The sequence below is a fragment of the Vulpes vulpes genome, chromosome 9 (assembly GCF_048418805.1).
Source record: "Vulpes vulpes isolate BD-2025 chromosome 9, VulVul3, whole genome shotgun sequence".
Taxonomy (NCBI): domain Eukaryota; kingdom Metazoa; phylum Chordata; class Mammalia; order Carnivora; family Canidae; genus Vulpes; species Vulpes vulpes.
This window is the reverse complement of record NC_132788.1, coordinates 102,707,951-102,732,287: the sequence shown is the minus strand read 5'-3', so window position 1 is coordinate 102,732,287 and position 24,337 is coordinate 102,707,951. Positions and strand designations below refer to the sequence as shown.

Below are 24,337 nucleotides of genomic sequence, written 5' to 3'. Positions count from 1 at the left end.
TGGCACAGTTCTTGAGCTGGAAGTCACTGACATGGTGCCCATGCTCCCCCACATCCCTTTCAGCTCCTTCCATAGGTCTAGGGGGGTGGGCAGGAAAAAGATTAACCTCACTGGGCAACCTATACCAGCATCCTCCACCTTCTCCTCTTCTGGATACTTTCAACAAATAAGACACTTTCATGCATGGTCATCTTATGGGATTCTCACACAGCCCCTGTGAGATGGATATTATCTGTGATTATCCCCGTTGTTCAGATGGGGAAGCTGAGGCTCTGAGAGGCAAAGTGAAGAGCCCAAGAATTGCCCAAATTGGGTTGGAAGAATGGGTGGAGGAACCAAAACATCTACACTGGGGAACAGGAGGATCATGGGACACAGTGCCAACTTTGAGTGTTTCCAAATTTCAGTTCCTTTGTCTTTAAGATGGGGATAATTATAATAATAGCTTCCACCACAGTGATGTTGAGGGAACATGTATGTCACTTCCTAGAGGTGCTCAATAGATGTTCATTATTTTTATAGTTATTTGTTCTATTCCCAACTCCTGGAAACCTTGTATTTTTAGTCAGAGTCTCTTCTCTAGCTTGGGGGAAGAGGCAGCCAGATAATCTCTCACATCTTGCCTCTAGGTCTTTGGGTCTATAAAACAGGAACTCGGGAGGTATTGCTGGTGTTGAATGCTGGCTGAGTTCTATGGTCTCTATCCCTAGGTTGGACTCCATGTTGGTCACCATCAAGGCACTGTTCTCTTCTAATGTGGACCCCAGTGTGGTGGAGCAAGTCTTTCTGAACAAGACCCTGAATGTCTCATCCCATTGGCTAGGCACCACCTATCAGCTGGCAGACCTGCATGTGACAGGTGCAAGACTAGGGGCTGGTTTCATGGTTTGAAGAGATGGGGCTATGAGGAAGGATGGGGCTTCTCAGTAGCAGTGGAATGGGTAGAGGCTCTGGAGGGGAAAGGGGGACTTTCTGAATGCCCATGTTGATGACCCATGGCAGTGGGTCATCCAACGGGAGGTAGGAAAAAATCATGGAGCAGTTGCACCCAAGGGAATGGTTATTTTTACATGTAAGTATTTCCCACCCCAAATGTAGAGTATCCTGAGTTGCCTTCTTAGGCCTTCTGATTATGAGTCATGCATTGATTGATGGAAGGACTCATTCATTCATTCAACAAATATGTTATGAAAGTAAATAGGCACTGATGATGCACTGTGATAACTGTTATAATCAGGGAATTTCAAGAGCCTGTGGGAACCCCTAGGAGGGCCACATAGCCCATCTTGGGAAGTTTTCTGGAGGAAGTGAGGAACAAACTGAGATGTGATGGTGAACATGACCCAGCCAGTGGGAACAGATGGGGAGTTGAGCTGCATGTGTTTATAACCTAGACGATAGAATACTTAGGGAGGTTATAAGGAGTTTGGTGTGGCTGGAGCAAACACTTTGACATGGAAGAAGTGGCAGGTAAGACTATAGGTGCAGGGAGGGACTTTCTTGGGCACTGGAATAGTTTTCAGGGGAACACAATACAGAGTTCTGCCTTAGAAAGCTCATCTTCTGGTGCTGTATAGTGAGTGGGTTGGGAGGGGGAGAAGACTAGAGATGGCAAGACACATTAGTAACTTAGCTCAGCAAAGGTGTATGAGGGATGTCCCCTGAGGTGGTCAGCACCTGCACTTGCCTTCTGTGCCCCCAGAGGGGCCCAGTCTCCTCTTCCCCACATACTTGTGAGTTCTCATAATGCTTAGAGGAGAGTCAGATGGATGGACAGATCAGTAGGTTCAACATGACCCAGTAAATAGAAGGTCTTATGTAGCTCACTTTAAAAATCCAGCTCAGGTCACATTTCCAGGAATAAGTAGCCAAGCTAAAATGACGTCTTGGCTAAAATCTTCACCTAATTAGGACTTCTATACCTTCTTTTTATTATAGAAGTGGAGCCATCAGCTCACCTACTGACAGACAAACCAACAAGCAGTCCCATCACCGAGCACTTCCAGCTGAATTTCACTGTCACCAACCTACTCTATTCCGAGGACATAGCCCAGCCAGGCACCACCACACATCAGCGAAACAAGCGAAGTATTGAGAATGCGGTGAGAATGGGGTTGTATGTCCACTCTGTCCCTATGTAGAGACAGACCTATGGATACTGGGTAGTCAGAGGGTGATTTTTCATAACAATTCATGAAGACAGGTTCTTTTTTAAAAAAGATTTATTTATTTATTCATGAGAGAGACACACAGAGAGAGAGGCAGAGACATAGGCAGAGGGAACAGAAGCAGGCTTCATGCAGGGAGCCCGATGTGGGACTCAATCCCGGATCCTGGGATCACACCTGAGCTGAAGGCAGATGCTCAACCGCTGAGCCACCCAGGCATCCCGTGAAGACAGGTTCTAATACCCATTTACAAATTAAGAAACAGGCTCAGAGAGTTTTAGTAGCTAGTCTGGGGTCATATAGCTAAGTCATACCCTGGAATGGGATGTCCTTTGGTATACATATCCAGGCTAGTGTGTGTTGAGAAAAGAAAAAAATAGGTGGGAAAATTTGCTCAGTGGCTAAAAATTCTCTAATGCCACTGGGCCTGGGACGGTGATCAATGGAATATCGCCCTGTCTTTCAGCTCAACCAGGTCTTCCGAAACAGCAGCATCAAGAGCTATTTCTCTAGCTGTCAAGTTTTGGCATTCAGGTGGGTTCCAATTCAAGACCTAATCACTCTGGAGATTCCCACTATCCTTTAAGTAAAAGTGTCCCTGTGTCATGGTCCCAGTTTCTAGCTCTTATGGAACATAGCCCTGGGAGCATAGAACTATTACCTAAAAACCAACTTCTTCCGAAACCAGTGAGCCCAACTGGTTTAGAAACTCAAGAGAGGCAGTGTAGACCTCAGCAGACATGGAGGTGCCTTGTGTTGGGGCCATAGAATATGGAGTGTAGCATCCACGCCTTAAACTAATTACTGTTGAAGTCAAGATCCATAGAAGATAGTCTAGAAGACTAGAACCAGATGACTTAGAATCCAGCAGTCTAACTGTACTGCTCAGTAGTGTAGCCACTAATCACATGAGGCAATCAAAACTGTTTACACATCTATTGAGATATGATTCACATATAAAATGTACCCCATTGGGGTTTTTTAAAAAGAGTTTTTAAAATTTATTTATTCATGAGAGATACAGTGAGAGAGGTAGGCAGAGGGAGAAGCAGGCTCCCTGTAGGGAGCCCGATGTGGGACTCGATCCTGGCACCCTGGGATCACGCCCTGAGCCAGAGGCAGACAATCAGCCTCTGAGCCACCCAGCCATCCCTAAAATGTACCCCTTTGAAGTGTACAATTTAGTAGTATATTTATAGAGTGGTATAACCATCCCACTAATGGTGGATTTTCTTAAAATCCTGTCCCCATTAGCAATTGCTTCCTTTTCTTCCCTTATCCCCATCCCCTAGCAAACAAATAATCTCCTTTCTGTCTTCTAGATTTGCCTATTCTGAACATTCAATATAAAAGGGTTTTATACAATGTGGTCTTTTGTGACTGACTCTTCCCCTGAGTGTAATGTTTCCCTGAGGTTCATCCATGTTGTAGCAATATAGTACTTTATTCCTTTTTTAATTACTAAATAATATTCTGTAATATAGCTAGGCCACTTAAAAGGCTTTTCCTTTAAATCCAATTTAATTAACATATACTGTATTCTTAGTTTCCGAAGTAGAATTTAGTGATTCATCAGTTGCATATAACACCCAGTGCCCATTATGCCAAGTGCCCTCCTTAATGCCCAGTACCCAGTTACCGCATCCCCTCTCCCATCTCCCCTCCAGCAACCCTCAATTTGTTTCCCATAGTTACGAGCCTCTTATGGAGGCAAACCATAAGGGTGGCTATACCACTTTGCGTTTATCTATCCATTCATTGATGAACCTTGGGTTGTGGCCACTTTTTGTCTATTATGAATAATAGATCTATGATCATTCTTGTGTGAATTTTTGCATCAATTTGTGTTTTCAGTTCTCTTGGGCATATACATTGGGCTGGTATTGTATGGTCGTATGGTATTCTGTGTTAACTTTTGAGGAACTAATGAACTGTTTGCCATAGTGGCCCTACCATTACCCATTCCCACAAGCAATATATGAGGGTTTCAAACTATCTAGATCCTCACCCACAATTGTTATTGTCCTTTTTTTACATATCATCCGTATCATCCTAGTGGATGTGAAGTGGTATCTCACTGTGGTTTCATTTTGCCTTTTCCTAACAATTAGTGATGTTAAACATATTTGCATGGACTTTTTGGCCATTTCTCTATCTTCTTTGGAGAAGAGCCTATTTTCTTTTCCCAGTTTTACATTGATTTTTTTTTTATTGTTGGAGTTATAATCATTTTCTGTATGTTCTGATACTAGACCCTTATCAAATATGTGATTTGCAAATATGTCCTTCCATTTGTTATGCTGCCTTTTTAACATTTTTACCTGCTTGGTACTGCCTTTTGAAACACATTTTTAATTTTGATGACTCAATTTATCAATTTTTTCTTTGGTTATTTGTAATTTTAGTTCTATATCTAAGAAACCATTGCCTAATCCAAATTCACAAATTGACACCAGGTTTTCTTCTGAGGTTTTTATAATATCTCTCACATTTAGTCATTTGATTTATTTTGAGTTAATTTTTGTATATGTCGTGAGGTACAAATCCAACTTCATTCTTTTTTTTTAATAAATTTATTTTTTGTTGGTGTTCAATTTTCCAACATATAGAATAACACCCAATGCTCATCCCATCAAGTGCCCCCCTCAGTGCCCATCACCCAGTCACCCCCACCCCCGCCCACCTCCCCTTCCACCACCCCTAGTTCGTTTCCCAGAGTTAGGCGTCTCTCATGTTCTGTGTGCATATCTAATCGTCTCAGTACGATTTGTTAAATAGACTATTCTTTCCCTATTATCTTGGCACCCTTGTTGAAAATCAGTTGTCCATGATTGCATGAGTCTGTTTATGGATTCTAAGTTCTGTATATTTTTAAATTTTTTATTTAAATTCAATTTAGTTAACATATACTGTATTATACGTTTTAGGGGTAGTATTTAGTGATTCATCAGTTTCATATAACACCCAATGCTCATTACATCCCATGCCCTTCTTAATGCCCATCACCCAGTTACCCCATCGCCAACTCACCACCCCTCCAGCAACCCTCAGCCTGTTCCCTATAGTTAAGAATCTCTTATGGCTTACTTCCCTCTCTGTTTTTATCTTATTTTATTTAATTTTTCCTTCCCTTCCCCTATGTTCAATTCCACTGACTATATGTCTATTCTTATACTAGTGGCCACTGTTTTTATTACTATAGCTTTGTAGTATATAGTATATTACTATAGCTTTGTAGTTTTTAAACTGGGAAATGCAGTTCTCTAATTCTGTATTTTCTCCATATTGGTTTACCTATTTGAGGTCCCTTGCAGCTCCATATGGATGTTAGAATCAGCTTGTTAATTTCTGTAAAAGAGCTGGGATTTTAATACAGATTACATTTAATCTGCAGACCAATTTGTGGAGTATTTTAAAAATAATAAGTCCCCAGTCCATGAAGATGGGATGCTTTTCCATGTATTTAGGCATTTCAAAATTTAGTTCAACATATTTTGTAGTTTTCAGTATACATATCTCACAATACTTTTCAAATTTATTCTTAAGTGTTTTGTATTTTGTTCTTTGATGCTATTATGAATGGAATCGTTTTATGAATTCCACTTTAAGAACTAATTACTAGTGTATATAAATACAGTTGATTTTTGAAGATTTTTAAAAATTTACTCATGGGAGACACACAGAGAGAGAGAGAGAGAGAGAGAGACAGGCAGAGGGAGAAGCAGGCCCCATGCAGGGAGCCCAATGTGGGACTTGATCCCAGGATCCAGGACCACGCCCTGGGCCGAAGGCAGGCACTAAACCACTGAGCCACCCAGGGATCCCCACAATTGATTTTTGTATATTGGCCTTCTATCCTACATTCATACTGAACTAGCAGTTTTTAGTTTTGTGTGTGTATATTAGGATTTTCTATATTCAATAGTATATCGTCTGCGAATAGAGATAATTTTACATCTTTCCTTCAAAACTGAATGCCTGTTCTTTGTTTTTCTTGCCTGTTTTATTAGAATTTCATTTATTAAAATGTAAATAAGATATGAAATGAGGGAAGACAACACTGTCTTGTCCCTAGTCATAGGAAAAAATTTTTAATCTTTCATCATTGAGTATGGTTTTATCTGTGGGTTTTTCATGAATGCTATTTTTCAGGTTGAGCCACTTTCCTAGTTTGTTTACTTTTTTGTTTGTTTAATCATGAAGAATGTTGTATTTTTTCAAATTCTTTTTTTGGATATGTCTGACATTGTGTGGTATTTGTCCTTTATTCTATTAATATGCTCTATCCCACTGATAATTTTTTTCAGATATTAAGCCAACCTTTTAGCTAGAGGTGAGAGATTAAGACCTTTTCAAGTATTCACACAGGGGAATCCCTGGGTGGCTCAGTGGTTTGGCGCCTGCCTTTGGCCTGGGGCGTGGTCCTGGAGTCCCTGGGTCGGCCCACATCGGGCTCCCTGCATGGAGCCTGCTTCTCCCACTGCCTGTGTCTCTGCCTCTCTCTGTGTGTGCCTTTCATGAATAAATAAGTAAAATCTTTAAAAAAAAAAAAAAGAAGTATCCACACAGCCCCCACACACTTGTGACCTTCTAGATCCCCACAGACACATTGGAGTTTTCCAAACCCCTCAGAGACATCTCTTTCCCCACTTAAAAAAAATTTTTTTTGTCTCACCTCTTGCCTACCCTAACTGGTATGGCTCCCTCAGTCAGCTGCCATGTTAAACAACTACCACTGATTGTTTTTGGCAAGTGCCCTGGGGATAGGCTGTCCTCACTGACAAAGCTGTGAGTCAAATAAAGACAGTCCCTAGAAATGGGGCTTTTTAAAGGAATCTCCAGACAAGTCAACTATTGAAAATTCCCTACCCTCATGGGGTTTATGTTGGAGTTGCAATAACAAGAATGGGCAATTGAAAATGGGAATGAATCTTTTTGGGATCTCCAAAAGATTATGGCTGCTAAGCTGCTGGTTTTCTAAGCTACCATGGTTCTCAGACTGCTGGCTTTCAAAGTTTCTGGGGATATTATGAGAGCAGGATGTGAATAATGGAAGTTCTAATGCCATAAAGTTTGTTCCCTTTACTGAGATTCAGCCATTTTTTTCTTAACTAAATGATCCTCAGATTGTTGCAAGTCTTTGGTTAATTTCTAGACTCCTGAAAAAGTTGATTTTGATCATTCTTGCCAATGTTCTCAATGATTTTATGGATTTCTGGAAGGCCTTACTCCAAATATTTCAAAAATTTTCTCCCCATGGCTATTTATTTATGAGCTAATTAAATTAAATTAAATGACATGTTAAGCTTCTCATTCACACTAGCATATTTTAAGTGCTCAACAACAATATGGGGCTGTTAATGACTGTATTTTGATATTGTAGACACAAATGTTTGTATTATTGCAGAAGGTTCTTTTGGACAGGACCTAGAAGCAGGGAACCTAGAAGCAGGGTAGAATTCAAGATATCCTTGTTCATCCCTTTTGCCCTTCCAGGTCTGTCCCCCACAGCAACCACACTGGGGTGGACTCTGTGTGTAACTTTTCACCATTGGCTCGGAGACTAGACAGAGTTGCTATCTACTTGGAGTTCCTGAGGCTGACCAAAAATGGTACCCAACTGCAGAACTTTACTCTGGACAGAAACAGTGTCCTTGTGGATGGTAAGGCTTCCTAGTCATTGGGCCAGGACAGGGGACTGGGTACCAACCTCCACATGTGGGGCCTTTCCTGAGAATCTGTAGACCTGGGATTGAGTCAGCATTAAACTTTTTTAGGCTGGCAGGAGGTGGCATAGCTCCTCAGGCTTTACCCACCACTGAGGGAGAGGCCCTTTTCTCCCCAATAAAATATTGGAGATATTTGCCTTCTTAGAGATAGCTCTGTATCCTCCGGCTGGTCACTTTCCCTCTCTGTAATTCTGTTTCTCATCCCTGTACTGAAAGTCACTTGGCCAGTGGTCAGTGAGGGACTCTAGCTCTGAACTATACGTGAACCAACCTTGACAGGCATAGGGGATGGACCTGTTTTCTCCAAGACAGACTATATAAAAACAGGCAATGGACCTGATTTGGTCCACAGGCTATAGTTTGCCAAGTTCTGTTCTAGATCAGCACCATGCAGCAGAACTTTCTGCAACGATGAAATGTTCTATATCTGTGCCATCCAGAGCAGTAGCCACATGCAACTATTGTGTACTTAAAGTCTGGCTATTATGACTGGCTTTTGCAGTTACTGATTTTTAATGTTACTAAGGTACCATATTTTAAAAATTTTGTTTAATTAAGATTATTTTTAATTTAAGAAGCCACTTGGAGCTGCTCCATATTGGACAGCACATCTACAAAAAGTTGACTGGGGAGAAGTTGTACAGTAGCGGGGACCTGAAACTCTCCCCCATGCCTCGTGGATGCTGTATGTCCCTACCCTCATGGGGTTTATGTTGCAGTTGCAATAACAAGAATGGGCCATTGAAAATTATAAATTATTTGGTGTGAAATAATTCATACTTGGGAGTGGGGATCAGAGAAGCCTTCTTGGAAGAAATTACATTGTACCTGAATCCTGGAAAATGAGTATAAAACAATTTGGTGAAGGAGAAGGGGTGAGTATTTTTCTAGGCAGAGAAGAGAGCATTTTAGTGGGAATTTACAAAGTTAGAGAGATCACTTGGGCTTGCCAACTATGATGACCCATTCTCTCAATCATCATAAGATGGCCTAGCCCAATTTCAGTCCTCCATCCTCAAAGGTATGAATTTGATTGATTTATTATACTCCTGTAGTGTGATACTAGCCTTGAATTATGTAGCAAAGTGTCCTCATTTTTCAGAGAAAAATGGATGAACATTATGATTTTTACTTTAGGATTCCAGTGAAAATAGGAATGAAGCAAGGATGACAAGTGCTGATAATTGATACATTGGATGAAATATTGTTTTAATATTTTATTTTAAACAATATTTTAATATTGTTTTAAATCATATGTTTATGATAGTGTTGTTTTTCTGTATATTTGAAAAGTTTATTTAAAAAGCATAAAGCAAAACAAAACAAAAAAAGCATAAAACACACTCACATGCATTCTCCACTTCATTCACTTGCAGGATATTCTCCCAACAAAAATGATGTCTTGGCTGAGAATTCTGGTAAGCCTCCAAGAAGCCCCAGCCCAGGTGGGGAAGGAATGTCTTAATGCTGTCCCTAGTCAAAGAAAACCATGTACCCAGAGTCTTGATAATGATGAAAACTGGACACCCCATGTCAGGGACTATTAGGCACAGTGCAAGGACAATAGGAACCCTGGGGGGAATGACAAGAGGTGGCTTACATCAGCACTTGTCTCCCCAGATCTCCCCTTCTGGGCCATCATCCTTATCTGCTTGGCGGGACTGCTGGTACTCATCACATGCCTGATCTGCTGCTTCCTGGTAAGTAAAGAAGGGTTGCTTGTCTTTTAACAATTGGGGTATAAGAGTTCTGTCATCTAGCCCCACAATGGTATACTAATTCAGCAATAAAAATGAGTGAATTATAAATATTGCACTGTCATGCATAAGTCTCAAAATAATAATGTAGAGTAAAAGAAGTTCAGACAACAATAAGTATGTAGTATATGATCCTGTTTATAAACAAATTGTAGAATGCGAGCTAATCTACAAGGATATTGGTCAGATCAGTGGTTGCCTGGAAATGAGAATGTGTTTGCAAGGAGCAGGGAAGGAGGAATTACAAAGGAGCATAGGACACTTTTGGAGAGGACGAGCATTCCTTGTCTTGATTGTGGTGATGGTTTGAGAAGTTATAATCAAAACTTATCAAATGGTTTGCTTTACTACATGTAAACAGTTCATTGTATGCCAGTTATACCTCCATTAAGCTACAGTGTGTGTGTGTGTGTGTGTGTGTGTGTGTGTGTGTGTGTGTGTCTGTGTCTGTGTAGGGAGGGGAGGGAAGGGGGGAGGGAGAGCATATGAATGGGATATCAGAGAAAAGGGTAGAAAAATAGAGTTAGGGTCACCCAGGTGGCTCAGTGGTTGAGTGTCTGCCATTGGCTCAGGTCGGGATCCTGGGGTCCTGGGATTGAGTCCAGCATTGGGTTCCCTACAGGGAGCCTGCTTCTCTCTCTGTCTATGTCTCTGCCTCTGTGTGTGTGTGCATGTGTGTGTGTCTCATGAATAAATAAATAAAAACCTTTAAAATATATATATTAAGAATAGAGTTAAAGGGAAGAAAGAAGAGAAAGAGATAAAAGAAGGACAAGGCATGAGAGAAAATGAAGTGGAAAAGGTTGACAGACATACAGAGAGCAGCAGGCCTCTGTAGCTTTGGCCACCCCCATCCTGTGGTCCCAGGCCATTCTCATGCCCTCTCCTTGCCCTCGCAGGTCACTGTCTGCCGGAGGAAGAAGGAAGGAGAATACGAGGTGCAGCAGGACAGCCTAGGCTATTACCTGCCACACCTAGACTTGAGGAAGCTACAGTGAAAGCTCTGCCTGAGGCTCCAACGGAGCTTGGCTGAAACAAGAATAAACCACATTGGTCAGACACAGTCTCTGGGCCCTTCTTGACTTGGCCCCTTATGAGTTCACAGGAGACCAAGACAAAAGGTGAAGGTCCCCTTTCACTAGGTCTTGAAGGACAATTGCAATTCTGTCTTTTGGTTTCATGCCATTTCACTTCTCAGGGGCAACAGAACTGCCAAGAGGCCTAGATGTGGTCATTGTGTAAAATCAACATCCCACCTCCATGAGAGACTTCTCTTCCTAGAAACCTTGGAGCACACCTCCCCTTGGCTCTGTGTCAGCCATTGCACCCATCTCCATTCCTCCAATATTTCCCCACTCCCAAAGTTAACCCAACTCTGTCTCATTCTCTGAAGCTCAGGTTCACCGGGACTTCTAGACCAGTCTGCTTCAGTGGCTCCTCTTCCCTCCTGGGTACTCCAAGATGGGAAATAGTCCAAGAAAGAACAAGCAGTGGGTCAGAAATAACTCTGCAATCGATATTAGGACTTGGAGCTGAAATCACTAGGATCTGGGAAGCCTCAGTCCCAGAGAAATACCAAGGCTTGAGAGACATAGTGTCTGCTTTGGATATAAAGACAAAGAACACCCAATGTGGAAAAAATTCTGAGGAAAAAGCTAGACAGTTTTTCCTCATCTTTCTCTGCACTGACTCCAACTAGACAGAGCAGGGGCTTCCCAGCAAGGAGTGCTCAATGAGCCAGGCACGAGGCAAGCTGTGCTGTCCTGCTTTGGGTTTGTGAGAATAGTTGGCATGATCTCTACACATTTTGCAGACCACAGCTGAAGACACCCAAGGGCAGAGAAGTCACAGCAATGCCACCCATTCAAACTTACTTGGTATGAGCTTCACATCCTCAGTCTTAAGCAGCCATTCTCTGAGAATGCCTTCTCTGGAGATTATAATAAAGATAACAAGAGATATCATTATTGACTACTTAATATCTACTACGCAACACGAGTAGCAAGTTCTGTGTGCATTGTCTTACACCCACTGTCCTTGAGAGCTACATTCCCATTTTATAGCTAATGATATGGAGGCTCAGAAATACTAAATAACAAGGAAGGAAAAGAATTCCTAAGAACCTAAATTAAACACCTCACCCACACTGTCTGTCAAAGAAAAAGATAAAAACACTCTCTGAAATATGGACAGACTCAATGTTGACCTCCACAGGCCTTCAGTCAAAGAACCAGTAAAAGGATGTACATCAGGAAGCAGAGATGTGAACCCAGAAAAACGTAACAGGACTCATGAGGAAAAGAAGAAATTCAGTGTATCGAAATCAAATTAGTTTTAAAACAAGATGATAAAACACATTCTAAAATTCCAGATGCATATCATATGGAAGAATAGAGAAGATTCCGTTTTTTAATAATTCATTTTTAGGGAAGATAGAAATACCTCAAATATTATTTTTTAATAACTCATTCTCAGAAACTGATGAATCCATGACACCAAAGTAAGTAATGATGAAAAGGATTTGAATATTACCACAGGTTGCTCAAGCACATTGACAATTAAATCCCAATGGGCAGTGGCTCAGTGATAGATTAATGAAGCTGAAAACAGTCTCTCTTGACATCATGATCCCCAAAATGGCACATCAGTTTTCATGAATCGAATTTCCAACACACAGATATTTTTTTAAAAGTGAAAAGTCTGGTATTTCCTTGTATTGAACTCTGAATTAACATGCGACGAAGAACAGAAAATAGAGACCTACAGATATCTTCTTTGAGAGCAGATATCTTCTTTGAGATAGAACACCTTTAAAGAAATATTTTGTTGGGATCTTCTGGAATATAACACAAAAAGAACAGTTCGCTTCGACAAGGCCTATTTTACCGACTGTGAGGGCAGACACTAAATAATCCCATGGCTTTGATTACTCTCTGTTGACTTTACAACACAAATAATATACAAAGTAAGGGAAGATAAGAGTACGACATGGAAAAGAAAGATCTCCTTTCTCGCCTGAAGCCCAATCTTGCAGCTCAAAAAGATCCCTGTCTCGATTGTCTATGTCACACAAAATAATTTAATACAAGAAAATTACTGGTGCATATCAATAAGTCAAGGGCTTGGAACACGAAGACAACATGGACACTGCAAAGAGGCATTAATAAAGTGCTGTGCTGCATTTCATCTGCACCAGCTTCTCTTTCTTTTCGTGGTGTTTTTTGGAATGTCTTTCTTGGTCCCTCATATTCTCTGTCTCTCTAGCGAACCTGTCTACAGCCAGTGCCATGGCCAACCTTTGTCTTGCTGTCTTCACTTTCCTGTCCTGTTTCCTGATATCTTCCTCGGTCACCAGAAATTGTTTGCACAGGAGCTGTGGGATAGTCAGGCCAGCTCCTGGAATCAACTTTGCCAAATCTGAAGACCCAGCAGGGGTGGGTGTGGGGCTAGAGTTCAGACCCCCGGCAAGAACACCTGGCAGATAGTCACCTGTGCATGTAGGTGCAAGTTTTTGTAAGATTTTCGCAAGATCCAAAGTGCTTAATGGCTCCCCTGTGCTGCTGCAGGCCTGGAGACCTTGCAGCCTCTTCTGCCAGTACACCTGTTGGGGCTTCTCCAGAGTTTCCTCCCAGTGATGGCATCTGACCTCATTGCCATGATGAGATGTGATTCTGGTAACTGGCCTCTTGAATATGTAACTGGACATCCTCAAAGGGATTGAGACACTTAAGCAAGACTTTAGTTTGGATTGGTTTCCACAATCACGTTGCTTTCTCTGTGGAGGCTTGACCATCATACTTCTTTTCCTTTTACCCTATAAAAATAAATCATGAGATTGGACTAAAATGATAAATGAAGGCTGACGACTTCTTAGGAGCATCATATGGGTTATCTTGTACTTCTTCCTTCCTTCTCTACCTCTGGGGATAGATCTGACCTGTGTCCTGGGATGTCATCAGAGATGAACCTCGAAAGTTCAAGGTCAAAATTTAGGACCTGCTCTAGATCATTTCTCCTTCACCATCATGTAAGGCCCTCTCTTTTATGATTTATTCTTATTTGTCCTTGTCACTTTCAACCACACAATTCCTGGTCCTCCTTCCCTGGATAACGGTGTCCAGTCTTTTTCTAAATCTCTAGCCCCATCATCCTTCTGTGTTGTGTGACTATTCATTTGGTTGACCCATTGACTACTTGGTTTTCATAGCTCCTTCAGAGCTTACACCAATATTGAAATTATCATCTGCCCAACACTTAGCAATTCACTCCGATATCCCAAACTTTTTATCAACCCACATAGTCGTGGTCAAAAATAAATAATTCAGAAAACATACTCACCCATCAAAAATTCCTAATTTTTTGTTTTCATTGAAATGCTCATACAATAGTTACCTGTCCCGCAAGATCGTAAGTGATGCCAGATCACCATAACCTCACCTTACTTTGTCTCCTATTCCTATCAATCCTGGATTCCATGGTCTATGATCTCAATAATTCCCTTGGAATAATCCAGAATTCCTTAACACTCATCATATCTGCCTTGTAAAATTTCAAATCTGTAAGACCCTGGCTATGTGCCATGTCATAGCTACTGTTAGTCTTGTGATAACTGATGAGAAGAGCACACATACTTTGGTACCACTATAAATCCAAAATCATCTGCATCCACTGCAAAGCATCCATAATGCCTGGAAACTTTTTTTTTATGTGTTGGCATATTTATTTCTTGGTTTTTCACAAAGCTTATTTCAAGCTTTTTACTTTTCTTTTTCCTTTATCCATATCCAAGATCCCTTAACTTGCCTGATATTTCACAGAGGAAGGGCTCCTTCTACTCCCTCCGTTTCATTGTGAATCACTGAGAAAAGGTCATCTCCATCATGTGCCTCTGGGGCCTCATCTTCACCTCCTCAGACCACCTCACTCTTCCATCTGCCCTCACCATTCTGTGGGCCTTTCTGGATAAGGCCACAATGATTCCTTTGACCCAGGAGGAGCTTTCTGGTATTCATATGGCAACATCTTTAAGTGGAAAACCTACGTTTGCAACAACTTAGTTATGTGAATCCTATTTTACAGTTGTGAATAGTATACAATCTAAATACAAAGCAGGTACATCTGACAAAATTCAACTCTCAAATTGAGACTGTGCTGTACATGGAAAGGGCTGGATTTCTGATACTCGGTACACAGGCAAAAATGTGAGCTATCCCTATTAATTTTTACATTGATTGCATGCACAGGTGAAAACATCTTGTTATAGTGTTTTAAAATCTGCTATTAAAATTCATTTCACATGTTTGTTTTTATATTTGTAAAGGTGGCCACTAAATAAAAATTTAAATTCCATAATATGGAGTGCTTAGTGGTCCTACTGACAGCACGGCTCAAGGCATGTGTAAAAATAAAGCCCAGAGCAAAATGTCTGGGAAAACTTTTCCCAAGGAGAGGAGTGTATCTCGACCCCATAGCAAGATGCAGTGTGCCTCAGCACACACACCCTGAAGTAGACATTGTCTCAGAGTACTACCACTACTTCTCAAATGCCATGAGGTTGCACCCTCACACAGCCCAAACTGGACTTGATCTCAAGAGAGACATCCAAAGTCCATATAATTTACCAATTAAGAAGAGCCAAACCAGAAACCATGAGTCAAAATTTTTTGTGACTTGCCCACCATTGGCTTCTATTGTAAATACAATTTGTTTGGGAAACTTCTTCAGGGAGGGTCGTTTTAAAAATACACAATAAATCTAAATGAGAATAATTCTAACCAATAAATGAAAATAAGAGGATAGAACACAAATATCATTATTATCAAATTACTATTGGATTTGTGAGTCAGGGAACAGATGAGACTGGATTAATGTGGACTCGTTAGGCTGATTCTGATTACATGGCTGTGAGATTGATCGTGTTGCACTAGGACTTCTGGAACATGCAAGCCCTATTTAACTACCACTGCTGGCCAACCAGACCAGTTGGTGCTGGCCAATCCCCTGGTTCCACCCCTCTGACAATACCTGGAGGATTTTTCCCAACATCCCACTCTACCACTGCATTCTTCTACCCGCTACCAGCCAAAGAAACATTTTCTCCAAGGTTCATGTTCTGTGTGTTTGCCCAGCTCTGGAGGTGACACTTCTCTCTCAGGTGAAGGAAAGAATCAAGGTGAGGGCCTGGGAGCTGCAGAGATTGGACAAGGACTAAGATTCGCTGACACAGAGAAAAGAATCTATAGTGTCCAGGGGTGTCAGGGTCTAAGAAGAAGCTCCAGTGATTCCTGGATAGAATCAGAGAAGAGGGTGCCAGACAGAGCAGGTATGTTTGGGTGTGATTTTGCTAGGGAATATCAGTAGGAGGACATGTGTGACATAGGCACTGCATTCACAAATGTGGTTCATTCATTTACCTGTCGTTTGTAATGGAGTGTTTTCTACATACATCAAGGCACTAGTTCCTGCCCTCGGGAGCCTACAGTCAGTGCCAGAAGAATTTATAAATTTTATTTATAATATACAGATATAACACTTGAAATATGTTAGGTGCTCCAAGCATCTTTCAAATACTAACGCCTTTAATGATTCTCCATGACCTTATAGTTACACTTATTATTATGCCAATGGCAGATGGAGAAACTGAGGCACAGACAAGGTAAGTCTACTCATAAATGGTAGAGCTGGACCCCAGGCCCATTTTGAGGAGTATTCTGTGCTATGTCTCTTTATTATAATTCTCATCTCTGAGTTTATTCATCAGATACATGTGTCACCAACCCACAGATGTTGCAGATATAATCTCATGTACACTTGGTGATGTCAAAAGGAAGTAGTTACTAGCATGAACCCCATTATGCATGTTGGGAGACTGGAGAGGTCCCCAGTGGCACAGAGGCTTTTCCAGAATAAGAAACTGACAGAAAAAAGAGAACTGAACTCAGCTCAGACCTTCTCCAAGCTGGGACCCTGGTTACATTTTCAAGGAGCTGTGGGGGTGGGCTGTGTTGGATATTTGTGTACAGTTACGGAGATAACACAACCAAGGAGGGTGAGTAGTGGGGGTCTTGAGTGGGTTTCAGTGAAGGAAGGGGCCCAGGAAATGGAATCTTGGAAGTAACCTCAATTCCTTGGTGACAGAACCCAACAGAATTCTGGTCACAAATCACCCACATTCTAGAGACAGTCCCTCATCCAACTCACTTGACCAGAGATGCTCAACAGAGCAACATGTAGTCCTGTTGTATCCCTAACTTTCCAAGGCTCTAGCCTCAGAAGAGTCAAGAGTGAGAGCCTTACTGGTCTCTATAGACATTGGCTCCTTATTTCTAACACCTCTGGCCATTTGGTACAGAGTACTCTAAGGTAATACAGGACAGCTCAGGACAGGTCAGTCCAGGCCCAGCCACAACTGTGATCCAACCAGGCAGCCCACGCCCTTTACACCTTCCTATGTATGTTGGGGGGTTAGGGGGAGTAAGGCAGGAAATGAGGAGGGGAGGCCTTCCTGGGCAGGAGTAGGTTGTTATTTGTAGGAAACCTGGCAGTCTGTCATGTTCATGCGCCAGCTCATGGCTGGTGGGATGGAAAGGTGAGTTCTGGGTACCAAGGACCTCTACCCATGTTAATCCCAACCCTCAAGTTGTCATCTTGGTTTCTCCCTGGCTAGAGGTCTATGAAGATGCTCCTCGGTGTGCTGGATCCTGGGAGCAGAACCAGTAGTCCTCATTTTCTCCTCTGGTGTTCTCCAAGAGGACCCCTGAAGCATCCTCCCCAGTTACACTTCAAGAGCTTTAAGAATTAAAATGAGTCCAAGAGGAAATAGGGATTCAGGTTTTATATCGTAAGTCTCCATCACATTTTTAGGCTTTCCAACAATAAACCATTCAGATACATGACATTATCTGTTTATTCATTCAGATTTAGAAAACAATCAAAACTGTTTTACCTCTATTCATCAAGAGATTATCCCTTCTTTTTTAATTTTTAAATTTTATTTAAATTCAATTAATTAACATAATGTATTATTGGTTTTGGAGGTAGAGGTCAGTTATTTATCAGTCTTATAAAATACCTAGTGCTCATTACATCAGGTGCCCTCCTTAATGTTCATCACCCAGTTACCCCGTCCCCCCACTCTTCTCCCCTCCAACAACCCTCAGTTTGTTTCCTATGATTAAGAGTCTCATGATTTGTATCCATCTCTGATTTTGTCTTGTTTTATTTTTGCTTCCTTTCCCCTATAATCCTGTGTTGTTTCTTAAATTCCACATATGAGTGAGATCATATAATTGTCTTCCTCTGATTGACTTAACTTTGTTTGCATAATATCCTCTAGTTCCATCCATGTTATTGCAAATGTCAAGATTCCATTTTTTGATGGCTGAGTAGTATTCCAGTGTGTGTGTGTGTGTGTGTGTGTGTGTGTGTGTGTGTTTTGATTTTGGCTCAGGTCATGATCTCAGGGCTCTGGGATAGAGCCCCATGTCAAGCCTTGTGTGGGGCTCTGAGCTCAGTGGGGAGTCTACTTGAAGATTCTCTCCCTCTCCCCCTCCTCAACCCATGTGTGTACACACTTGTGCTCCCTCTTTCTCTCTCTAAAATAAACATTTAAGGAAAAAGAAAAAAATTCACTTTCTTGAGTTTGAGAATCAACATCTTCATCTAAAAAATTATATTATGGATTCTATTCCAACTTTATTACACTGAATCAAATATTTGGGGTGAAAATAAGTTCTTTACAATATCGTAACCATTGATAAATACAAGTTTATTTTTACTTAATCATGGATTTTATCTCCTTTTTAATGTTTTATCATTTTTTCATATTATCTATTGCATTTGCTTTAGAATTTATTGACATTATTATTGTCATTATTACCTTACTTCTGATTGCTCTGAGTTTATGTTCCTCTTCTTTTTAAAAAATTCTTGAGATGGGAGCTTAGATTAATGATTTCAGACATTCCCTCTTAACTAATGTAAGCATTTAGAGCTGTAAATTTCCCTCTATGCACTGCTTTATCTGCATGCCACAGATTTTGATATGTTGTATTATTTTCATCTTTTTAAAAATTCATTTGAGAGTGCCTGTTGAACCATAGATTATTTATAAATGGATTAATTTCCAGTTATTTGGAGACTTTCTTGTTATTTTTATGTTCTTGATTTAAGGATGATTCCATTGTGGTCAGGGAATATACTCTGTATGATTTCAATTTGTTAACATTTGTTTTATCACCCAGTACCTGTTCTATCTTGGTGGATGTTCCATGGGAATTTGATAAGAATGTGTGTTCTGTAGTGTTTTGTTGCAATGTCCTATAAATGTCAACTGACTGTTCTATAAATGTTGATTGGATACTGATATTAATGACATCATTCAATTGTTCAATTCTTCTATATCTTTGTTGACTTTTTGTCTTATAGTACCATAAATTTATTAGGGAGATGTTGAAGTCCACAGTTAGAATTTTGGATCCCTCTACTTTTCCTTCTGGTTATATTAGTACTTTTTTTAGATTTTGATTTTATTATGAACACTTTCAAGAATACAGAAATTAAAAGAATTTTACAGTGAATGATTGCATACTCATCATATAGATATTACCACTAATGCCTTGTTATACTTGTTTTAGCATATAGCTATCATCTATCATTAATAAAACCATCTTATGTTTTGATACATTTCTCTCTTTCTCTTTTTCAGCTTTATCAAGATAGGATTGACAAAAAATGTATATATTTAGGTTGTACAATGTGGTGTCTTTTTTATGGTGTACAATGTGATGATATATCAGTTTTTGATTCACATATTTTGATTCTCTGTTGTAATCACGGTCTTCTTGGTGGAAAGATTCTTTTATCCTCAAGTAATGCCCTTGTCCCTAGCAATTTTCTTTGATCTGAAGTCTACTTTTGGCATGCTATTTCTCCAGTTCCTACTTCTTCAAGCTTCTCCCTCTGTCTTTAATTCAGAGAATAAGGGATGCCACGTGCCCACCACTGGAAGGGAGTGGAAGTTTAGACTCCCACTCCATCTCTACTGACAAGATGCCAGCTGGAAAAGGGAATGCAACCCTGGTTTGCCTGCTGATTTCCCATGGGTGTGTGAATGACCAGATTTCCTACTCATTCTCCCCTCACGTTGATCCAGAAGGCTATCTTCTACCACACCAGCAGGAGACAAAGAAACACTGTGTCCACTGATGCTGCCAGTGAAGTAGGAAAGCACCCAGCTGGGATGTCTGCTGTTGTCCAGTAGGTAGCAAGAGTCCAGGTGTCTGGCTTGCTCTTTGTTGTTGGTGGTGGCAGGACAGTAAAGTGTGTTCCTGGGGCACTTGCTGCTGCTGAAGCAGGGAGTCAGTAGACCATTAGCAGGTAAGAAAGTACCTGCCTCTGCTGCCTGATGCTGATGGTAGGAAATAGATGTCTATACTCCCACTCCGTTTCACTGACAGCACAGAGTTTAGGTGGAGTAGAGTGGGTAAAAAATGTTTCTGTCCTGCTGAGTTCCATGACCTGACCCTTTAGCCAGAGAGAACATGTTTTTCTAAGAGCTTTTAATTTGCCTGTGTCTGTTGGTGATGCCAAGTTACAGACATCTCAGTGATGAGAATAATGGGGAAAATGGAAAATTCTAATAAAATTTAAGGAACTTACTGTGTCATTCCTCAGGTGCTGAGGTCCTTAGCCAATCTACCTTCTTATTTCCATCTTCTAGTCTTTATACAATTATTTGTTGAATTTTTCCCAAGGCTTTTGATTGTATTTATCAGGGAGAAGCAGGGAAAAGTGAGTCTATACCATTTTGTTCAAAACCAGGAGACACATTTTTTTTTTTTTTTACTATTTGTGTATTTCTTTTCTTTTCTTTCTTACTAGTTGGGTATTTCTTAAGGTTTTGCTTCATATTTTTCATGTTTTGTTGATCTAATAAAGGAGTTCTTTTCTCTATTACAGTTTCAACTTGTATAAAAAGCTTCTTATATATTGGTCTTGTATGCAGTCACCATGATGAGCTTACTGATTATAAATCAAATTGTGATGGGGTGCCTGGTGGCTCAGTTCGCTAAGTGCCTGACTCTTGATTTTGGCCCAGGTCATGATCTCAGTGTCATAAAATCCAGCCCTGTGTAGGGTTCAATGCTTAGCTGGGAGTCTGCTTGAGATTCTCTCTCTCTCCTCCTCCTCCCATCCCACCTGTGCACTCTTTCTAAAAAAATAAAAATAGAAAACAAATTGTGAGTAGAACTTCTAGGATTTCCTGGGCAGATGATTTTATCATTAGGAACATTAATGACGGTGTAGATATCCTTGTCCTGGTCTCATATAGACTGAGAGTTATTCCAGTTCTTAACCATTAGTGATTTCTATGGGCTGAAATGTGCACCACCCCTCCCTTCACAATTCCTATGTTGAAGCCCTAACTCCCAGTATCTCAGAATGTGACTTTATTTGAAGATAGGTCTTTATAGAGGTAATTAAGGTAAAATTGGGTCTTCAGGGCAGTCCAAGTGACTTTATAAGGTATCTTTATAAGAAGAGGAAATTTGGACAGAGATATGGACAGAAGCAAGACCATGTGAAGACACAGGGGGAAAACAACCATCTACAAGCCAAGGAGAGAGGCCTGAGAGAGATTCTTCCCTCATGATCTTCAAAAGGAACCAACTCTGCTGACACACTGACCTTAGAATTCTAGCCTCCAAACTGCAAGAAAACCAATTTCTGTTGTTTAAACCACCAAGTCTGTGATACTTTGTTATGGCAGCCCCAGGAAACTCCTACAAGTTTGGTTTTTTTTAAAAGATTTTATTTATTCATGAGACACACAGAGAGAAGGCAGAGAGAGAAGCAGGCTCCTCACAGGGAGCCCAATGTGGAACTCAATCCTGGAACTCTAGGATCACTCCCTGAACCAAAGGCAGACACTCAACCACTGAGCCACTCAGGCGTCCCTCTCCTACAGGCTTTAACGCCCTTTTAAGATTTCCCAAATTAAGGAATGCCTTTCCATTCTGTGCATTCTATATTAGAAATGGATACTATGTTTCTCAAAAATATTTTTATTATGGAAAAAAGGCACATAACATAAAACTCATCCTGACATTTGTCAAGTGTACATTATAATAATATCAACCACATGCGCATTATTGTGCAACAGATCCTCAGAACCACCCGCTCTCATCCTGCATGACTGAAGCTCTACTGAACTACTCCCCATCACTCCCTACCCCCAGCCCTTGGCACCCATCATTTTACTTTGTTCCTATGAGTTTGACTATTTTAGATACCTCATATAATCATGCAGTATTTGTCATTTTGTGACTGATTCATTTCACCTAGTGTGATGTCCTCAAGGTTCATGCATGTTGTAGCATATGACAGGATTTCCTTCTCTTTTAAGACTGAATAATTTTCCATTATATGAACACACCACATTTTCATTATTCTTTCATCCAACAATGTACAATTAGGTTGTTTCCGTCTTTTGGCTATTGTAAATACTGCTGCAGTGCATTTTTCTCTAATGTTTTCCTGTCACTCAGAGAGACTGAAAAAGAAAATTCTTATATACATTAGCTAATGTAACAAATTATCTTTGTAAATTTCTAAAGTTTAAATATTTGCCACTCTACAGATAAATCTTGCCTAATTGTGATTTGTGTTGATTTCTGTTCATTAATAATTTAAGATTTTTTCATCAAATATTTTTTCATAATGGCTTTTTGTGTGTTCAGGAAGTTTGCATATGATTTGAGAATTTCCTAATTCTTGAATATTTAGTAGTGTTTTCTAGGATAGGAAGTATCTTCCTAGATGTGAGGCAGAGAGCAGAAAAATAAAGTGATTGCTATAGTTAACTATATTCCAAAGAAAACTGTAGTTTTATTAAATCATTTTTTACATAGTCTTTGCTTACTTGTTAGAATGGCACATGTTATTTTATTAATGAAAAGAGAATTCAGGGGTGCCTGGGTGGCTCAGTTGGTTAAGCGTCTGCCTTCAGCTCAGGTCATGATCCCAGGGTCCTGGGGTCAAGCCCCACATTGGGCTTCCTGTTCAGCAGAGTCTGCCTCTCTCTCCATCTGCCTCTCCCCCTGCTCATGCTTGCTCTCTCTCTCTCTCTCTCTCAAATAATTTTTAAAAAGAGAGAATTCAATAAACAATGTTAAAATAAGACAAGAATTTCTATGAAATATGAAAATTTTAGCAATATGATGCCATCAATTCCCTCATCTGTAAAATGGAGATAGATAATAGCATCTTCCTTATAGATTTGCTGTGAAAATACTTAGGAGTGATATGCATAAAGTGGTTACCATCATGTACATTGGAAAGTAATGCTGTATGCATTTTCCACAAGGATGACTATAGTTTTTTTTTTTATAATTGAAAACTGAAGTTTTCAAAATCTATTCTATTGTTACAAACTGAATCACTTTCAAAATTCTTCTTACAGTCCAATGATCCCTTTGGAATACAAATTCAGGCTTCCGTGTGTATGTGTGCCTGTGTATACAACTATGTATATATTTTAAAGATTTTATTTATTTATTCATGAAAGACACATCTAGGAAGATACTCCCCCAGGGGTGGGAGAGGGAGAAAGAATTCCAGACTCCCCACTGAACATAGAGCCCAACTCGTGTCTGTCTTTTTTTTTTTCTTAAGATTTTATTTATTTACTCATGAGAGACACACAGAGAGGCAGAGACACAGGCAGAGGGAGAAGCAGGCTCCATGCAGGAAGCCGTATGCGGGACTCAATCCTGAGACCTCGGGATCATGCCCTGAGCCAAAGGCAGATGCTCAACCACTGAGCCACCCAGGCGTCCCCTATATATACAATTATATTTTAAATAAAACTTAATGCTTTATAATGAAAAAGTATCCTCTTTTCTGACTCTCAGAAACAACTTCTTCATTGTAAGTTGTAACTCCGTATTTCTAAATTAGCTCCTTGTACAGCGTTTTCATTTTTCAGCTTTTGACTTTTTCTAATAACTTCTCTGAAAAAAAAATGGCATTCTCTTACATATCTTAAAACATAATTCCCCTTGGGCAATGTAATTATTTAACGAATTAGGATAAGCCAAAATTCTATGTCTGTTTTATTACATAAATGTTTAGCACTTTGTGACATGTGAATCTTATCCGTGGATATGCCATGCAGAATATTATAAACAAATTTTCTTTCTCATTTTTTTGACTCTTTAAATGGTAAAATTCTTTTTTTGCCCCTTATCAATCTATTGCTGCTTTTTCCCTCTCCACCAGAAATGTAAATGTCTTTTCAGTAGATCCAGAAGCATGGGACAGTCTATCAGTTTCAGTTGTTGCTTGGGGACATCCCTCCTGGGCTTGAGCAAATACGGATGCATACATATACACCTATATCTAAAAGGATAGAGGAGGAAAGGATGTTTATCTCTGGGCAAAGGACTGGGAGACACTGCTGGGAGTGAGGATATTTTGCTGACTTTGTATCGCTTTCTAAAATTTTCCTATATGTGTATCTATAACCTAGCAGCCTCCCCGTCCCCGCGAAATTCTTAAAATAGCGTTAGATCTCTAAGACAAGTTGTAGAGGAATGTGCATATATAATCCCATTTTTAGAGAAATTAAGACAGCAAACATGCACACAAAAAAAATAAAAAGCCCTAAATAGGGGCACGTCGT

The 24,337-nt window shown here is 40.3% G+C and overlaps 2 protein-coding genes across 2 annotated transcripts in view; one reads left to right on the top strand and one right to left on the bottom strand.

Moving 5' to 3' along the window:
* Nucleotides 1-12,846, top strand: part of MUC16 (mucin 16, cell surface associated) — a 92,404-nt gene extending 79,558 nt beyond the window's left edge. The window contains exons 58-64 of the mRNA XM_072722141.1: nt 711-859; nt 1,939-2,102; nt 2,635-2,702; nt 7,665-7,831; nt 9,274-9,315; nt 9,518-9,597; nt 10,554-12,846. Of these exons, the coding sequence (XP_072578242.1) occupies nt 711-859; nt 1,939-2,102; nt 2,635-2,702; nt 7,665-7,831; nt 9,274-9,315; nt 9,518-9,597; nt 10,554-10,652 (769 nt within the window). The 3' untranslated portion in view covers nt 10,653-12,846. The remainder of the gene's footprint in view (nt 1-710; nt 860-1,938; nt 2,103-2,634; nt 2,703-7,664; nt 7,832-9,273; nt 9,316-9,517; nt 9,598-10,553) is intronic.
* MBD3L1 (methyl-CpG binding domain protein 3 like 1) lies at nt 12,815-13,447 on the bottom strand. The gene has a single exon (XM_072722140.1). The coding sequence runs from the start codon at nt 13,445-13,447 to the stop codon at nt 12,815-12,817; it is 633 nt and encodes a 210-aa protein (XP_072578241.1).
* Nucleotides 13,448-24,337: the final 10,890 nt, after the last annotated feature.

What these genes read in the sequence shown, in the direction of transcription:
- MBD3L1 (XM_072722140.1), bottom strand. Translation starts at nt 13,447, where the DNA reads ATGGTCAAGCCTCCACAGAGAAAGCAACGTGATTGTGGAAACCAATCC.